This window comes from Coenobita brevimanus, chromosome 34 (assembly GCF_032717465.1).
Source record: "Coenobita brevimanus isolate Jiangsu-jjx chromosome 34, ASM3271746v2, whole genome shotgun sequence".
Lineage (NCBI taxonomy): Eukaryota > Metazoa > Arthropoda > Malacostraca > Decapoda > Coenobitidae > Coenobita > Coenobita brevimanus.
The window spans coordinates 7,831,891-7,838,150 of record NC_136987.1 but is presented as its reverse complement, the minus strand read 5'-3'; the positions used below and the strand labels follow the sequence as shown (position 1 = coordinate 7,838,150).

The window sequence follows — 6,260 nt, the reverse complement described above, 5'->3', positions numbered from 1 at the left end:
AACACAACAGGCGTTTATGAGACAGCCCTAGCATGTATTTAATATGGGCTGTGGGTGATAGGGACGAAATGGTGGCAAGTGAAGGTGTACGTAGAAAGACTGCTGGATATATCGTAACACCTCTTCCTTATCGACTTATTGTCACACATCGCACCTCAATATTCTCTTGTATGTTATTGATGGAAACTATGCCGATGTTAACACTATATACACAGCATACAAGGGAATATAAAGGCGAACTATGCAACATAAGTCGCTTAGGGAGAGGTGCTACGAAGCCTCCCATTCTACTTAGAAAACGGCTCAGAATGCCACAGGATGCTTCGTAGCACCTCTTTCTTAGCTATTTATTTTACACTTAACGTCTTAAAATTTTCTTCTATGCTAATTGTGTCGTCTTAATATCGGCATAGTTTGCATCAGTAACATACAAGAGTACATTCAAGTTTAAGAAGCAAAATAAATCACTGAAAGGGGGTGTTACAGTATCTCCAATTCCTTTGGCATTTTCACACTGGGGGGGGGGGGAGGGCTTGGTGTATTGGTTAGCATTTCCAGATCGCACTTGGAAGAACGCGAGTGTGATTCTCGAACCGGTGAGGCAAAAGAAAAGACGAAGCCTCAAATTAATGCCTTTCACCTATACGCTGGGTAATTAGGCAGACAAACAATCCTTGTTAAGTTACACCTTCTCCTATAAAACGATCCAAAATAATCAATATTACATCAAAGTTCGTAACTAGTAACTTGCGAGTTTTGAACTAAGAGTTTGAAAATCAGAATATTGATTATTTTCTTTGTATCACCACAAATGGTGTTTAAAAACAGATCAGTATCGGTATCGTATGAAAACAGCTTTGACAAAATATTAATTACTCGCTGAAAATGTTTTAAGCTTGTGATTCACTGTATATAAGGAAAATAGTAAAAAAAAAATTTGTTAACACTATCAAAAGATGTACTTTCCTTAAGCCGTGGTCACACAGAACATTTGCAAGCAATGCTCGCTTCCAGAATTCCTGTTTCCCTAAGTAAAAGACGCCGTAAAGTTTTCTTGGGCAAAACCTGCTCAGGTAACCTTATAATTTTACCCTACCTCAGGTAACCTGGGGTCTGTCCGAGTCCAGTATTTAAAAATTTCACCAAATATAACATCTTTATTGAAACAACCAGTTGTACACAAGTTCTGAAGCACATTTTCTTCAATATGTTGCAAAATGTATGAAATTATAAGGGAGGAAATATCGTAAGGAAAATTAAAAAGAAAAAAACTTGAATATTTCTATACCAATTGAAATTAACAGCTACCATACTAAAACTGAAAATTCCACTAGTTTTCTGTCATTGCCTGCTGTAGACCAATGACCAATGTCTATCTATCTATCTACTGCCAGACGCCAAAATCCCGCAAGGGGTGGCCATTTGACTTTGAGTTATTTGTTTTACGGGGAGGGACACTAACCCTCCACCAACCCACTTGCTGACATGTAGGGAGCACGTACGGTTTGGTTATACGGTTACCACCCAGCGCTGTAAATGGTTTCTTGGCTTACATGAAACCATTTGGCTTCTCACTCAATGTAAAACCACCTTTAAAGGAAAGAAAAGCAATAAGAAGTGACAGGAAAGATGGGAGAAACAGGAGGAGAGGAGGGCAGACACAGAAAAAGAATGATAAAGGCTAAGGAAGAAGTAGGCAGCACTACATCAAGTGAGAGGATGATGGTCGCCCCCACCTACCACTAAAGACATACATGCTGGCACTATAGTATATTGGGAGATGTTCCTGGTGCAAATAATTTCATGTTTTTCTCCTCTAACTTATAGTGAAAATGCTGGACATTAGGAAGGCAATGAGAAGGACAGCCTCTGTCAAATGCACTTATTGTCAGCTGGCCATGGATCTCCCGAGACTGTCCCGTGCTGAGCGGCTGCATGGCCACGTGCAGTGATGCTGAGTGGGCGATAGTGGTGGTCAAATGGTTAGCATCATCGTCATGTTCTTCAACAGCCGTTATTACAATCAGACTACCACAGTTACTAGTGGTGCACCTTCCACTTAGACTACTACATTTACTATGGATACACCTTCCTGTCAGACCCCTGCAATAATTAACAAACACATCAATATCTCTCCTATGAACACCCATACTTAGGAAAGATGAAACATTCTCTAAAATCAACTGGAACTGTTGGCCATTTTCCTTCCAAGACTGGACAGCTTGCTTGATGAAGTTGTACAAATTTTTCAAAGGACTTTGCATCAAGTTCATAATAAAACCAAGGGGATGTGACTGAGATGGAGGGGGAGAAGTGGAGGGATGGGGTGGAGAGGTATATGAATGAGGATGGTGTAGGCTAGAAGGAGGGCAGCATGCTGGTGGAGGACAGGGTGACTTGGAAGCAATATCTTTGTGGCCATCCTCTTCAGGCTTATTATGTCCAGTTGTAGACTGATAGACAGAATGGTCACTGTCAGCAGCCAATACCCCAGAGAGCAGCTTAAGCCCATCCACAACTTTAACATTGCCTTGCTCCTGCTGCTGCCTTAAATTTAGTCCCAGTTTATTACCAATATTGCAGTAATGTCCCCATGTGTTGTGCAGGGTAACAAGGCACACTGGCTGCCCACTGGCCAAGCTGGAGCCCACAAAACTGACTATGACACCTCTGGGTGATGCAGTGGGCGTGTGTGAGACAAGGATGAGGCCACTGTTATCACTGTCACTGCCTATCTGGCCCTTCAAGGCACTGTTTAAGGACTGGAACATCTTTTAACCACAAGTACTGGAGTAAATGATGGAAGAAGGGTGTTGTGTTACTGATAAGCAGTGACAAGTGTTACATAGCCTATGATTTCATCATCCTTTGTGTAATTTTAACGCACAGTATGCTGCATGTTTGATCACGAGCGTGTTCTGCCTCAGTCCCCCCCTTCTACCGTTATAGTAGAGTAAGTCGTCCTTTCTGTTATTCAGTGCGGGATTGTCAACCGTTTGTCCCCATCGCTTCATTTGCGCGTCCTTATTACAAGTTGTATCAAGCTCCGCTAGCCCCTATATAATGAGCTCAATCTCTGCATCATGGCCACTTAGATCTGCTCCTCACTTTGTTCACATCTCTGTCCTCCCCTGTACAGATATTATTATTGTGAGTGCTCAAGAAATCTCCAAACATCTAGCAGCTGTGTGTAATTTGAGTATAACTGTTGTATTTTTTCTTGTACTGTATAGCATAAGTTTGGTTTGTAGGCCTGGTGAAGTTTTTGTAATTCATGTATGGATCTTTATGTCAGTCATTTTTGATAATAGTTTGTATCTGTAATAATTTATCTGGCATTCACTGAGTATTATCTGGTATCTCATTTTATCAGGGCTGACTTAGATAAATTTGCTCTTGCTAATTTCGTGTTAATAGAGGCTATTGCAGTTAACCATATATTTAACCTGTTTTTGCCATTGCATTGTCCTTATGAGTCCTGAATGTTTTGTTGTTAATTTAAGCATTAAACTTTAACTTGTAATTTTACCTAACTCTTTTGTTTTGAACCTGGAACTTTACGGGACAGTAGTGACTCGTAGTATTCTCACTTAAAGTGTACGTTATCTTTCTCTGTTCCGTAACATAAATTTGGCGACCTCATATCAGGATATTCAGGATATTATCATAAGGATATTGTTTGATATTTTGTGACTGTGATATATTCATGATGGCTACTATTACTACACTTGATGAAGCCAAGGATTTTTTGTCAAATGTGCAAACAGTGTGTGATATAGAAAACAGAACAAAGAATGAACTTAAGCTTGTTGCTCAACAATTGGGAATTGCAGTTCACTCTCATCATTCTAAGGATCAAATTGTTGGCATGATTAATAAAAGCTTGTTTAATGTAACTCCTCCAAATGAGCAAACGCAGATTGAATTAGCTAAGTTACAGCTAGCTCTGCAGGAGGCTCGTGCTAAAGAAGCTGAATTTCAGGCAAATGCTAAGCAGGCGGAGTCTCAGGCTCGTATTCAGGAGGCTGAATTTCAAGCATGTGCTAAGGAGGCTGAGTCTCAGGCTAAGGAGGCGGAATCTCAGGTTCGGATTCAGGAGGCACGGATACAGGCTCAGGCACAAGTTGAACTTGCCAGGATTCAGGCAGACCATGAGTATCGCATGAAACAAGGTGGAACTGGATCATCTAGCTCTGATGATTTTGATGTGGCTGAAAATGTTAAACTTGTCCCTCCTTTTAATGAATCTGATTTAACAAAGTATTTTCAGTTGTTTGAGAGGGTAGCTACAGGTTTTAATTGGCCAAAAAAGTATTGGCCAGTACTCCTTCAAACTGTTCTCACCGGTAAAGCTCAAGTAACTTATGCATCTTTGCCTCAGGATCAGTCTGATAATTATGATGTAGTTAAGAGCTTGATTCTTAAGGCCTATGAGCTTGTTCCTGAAGCCTATAGAGTAAAATTTAGGACAACTTACAAGCAAGATAAGCAATCCCATGTTGAGTATGCAAAAATCAAAGAAGATTTGTTAGAGCAGTGGTTAAATTCTAAGAATGTGGATTCTGATTTTGGTAAATTTAAGCAGATGATTTTGCTGGAGGACTTCAAAAGGTGTATTAGTAAAGATGTAAGCCTATATCTTGATGAGAAAAGAATAGATAATTTGTCTGATGCTGCAGTTTTAGCTGATGAGTATGTTCTCACTCACAAGAGATATTCTAGAGAAAAAGGGAAAGCTGAGAGTAAGTACGTTGCCTCTACTCAGAGTACAGGTAACAGGAAAGAGAATAAGGATGATGTTTCTCAGGAAGTAAATACCAGCTTCACCTCTAGATTTCAGAAAAGTAAATGTACTTATTGTAGTAAGCTTGGTCATACTACGGAGAGATGTTTCAGGAGACAGCGTGATGTGAACAAAAAGGAGTCTTTAAATATTCAGTCAATTGGTCTAGTGTTCACTCTTGAGAGTTCCCAGAATTCTTTAACTGAGTTAACTGAACCTGCTTTGAGGGGTAACTTAAATTCTCATGATGGAGCTCCTCTTTTGAGCAGTAACGTGGGTGACACTCTCAAGAGTTCATGTGCTAATTTCCTGTCTGATGGTTTTGTCAGTCCTTTGGACAGTAATGACAGGAAATCAGTTAAAATATATCGTGATACAGGTGCTTGCCAATCCCTTATGCTGACCAGTGTTCTAGGCTCTAATGTTAATTCCTCTGATGAAACTGTAATCTTACAAGGTGTAGGGAATAATTACTTCTCTGTCCCTCTGTGCAGAGTGAATTTAGAGTCTGGTTTTGTTAATGGTTCCGTTATGGTTGGGTTGGTTGAGACACTCCCAATGTCAGGTGTAACTTTCTTACTTGGAAATGATATTGGTGGAAGTCAAGTGTGTCCAGCTCCTCAGTTGTCTAGTAAGCCAGTGGCTGCGACCCAGGATTGTGATGTCCCTGATGTGTTCCCTGCATGTGCTGTCACTAGGGCTAAGTCTAAAGTTACTGGTGATTTAGAGCATAATGATGATGATGATGTTATCCTAGCTGACACTTTTCTTGCTAATTTGGACCACTCACCAGATGAGGCAGTACCCCGTAGTGTTGATAATTTGTCTCGTCAAGAGTTGGTTGAGTTGCAGGCTGCTGACCCTGAGTTGAAAGGTCTAGCTAACTCTGCTTGCAGTGAGGAAGAGTCAGCTGGTGCTTCTACTTGTTATTATGTAAAGTCAGGAGTACTTATGAGGAAGTGGAGACCCCCAACAGCATCAGCCGACTGTGAATGGGAGGTTGTACATCAAGTTGTCATCCCTCGTGTTTGTAGGCAGGATATCATTAGAGTGGCTCATGATTCCAGTTTGGCAGGACACCTTGGAGTGAGGAAGACTGTGGCACGCATTTTGAAACACTTCTACTGGCCAGGTATCTTCAGGGATGTTTCCTGGTATTGTAAGTCTTGTCACACCTGTCAAGTTGTGGGGAAGTGTAATCAGACTGAAAAGGTTGCACCTCTAGTTCCCATTCCTCCTTTTGAGGCGCCTTTCACCCGTGTATTGGTGGATATTGTGGGCCCTCTTCCTAAGACTTCTTCAGGATATTTTTATGTGTTGACCCTGATTGATATGGCTACTCGTTATCCTGAAGCCATTCCACTTAGAAACATCTCAGCAAAGAACGTGGTTAAGGAAATGCTAGGGTTCTTCACAAAGTTTGGTCTGCCCAAGGAGGTACAGTCAGACCGAGGAAGTAATTTCATGTCGAACGTTT

General features: G+C 41.0%; 1 protein-coding gene across 1 annotated transcript; it reads right to left on the bottom strand.

Moving 5' to 3' along the window:
• Positions 1–1,763: 1,763 nt before the first annotated feature.
• On the bottom strand, positions 1,764–2,771 carry LOC145396092 (elongator complex protein 6-like). Its single transcript, XM_080269558.1, has 2 exons — positions 2,490–2,771; positions 1,764–2,294 (listed from the first exon to the last, which is right to left on the bottom strand). The coding sequence occupies exons 1-2, from the start codon at positions 2,769–2,771 to the stop codon at positions 1,764–1,766; spliced, it is 813 nt and encodes a 270-aa protein (XP_080125684.1).
• Positions 2,772–6,260: the final 3,489 nt, after the last annotated feature.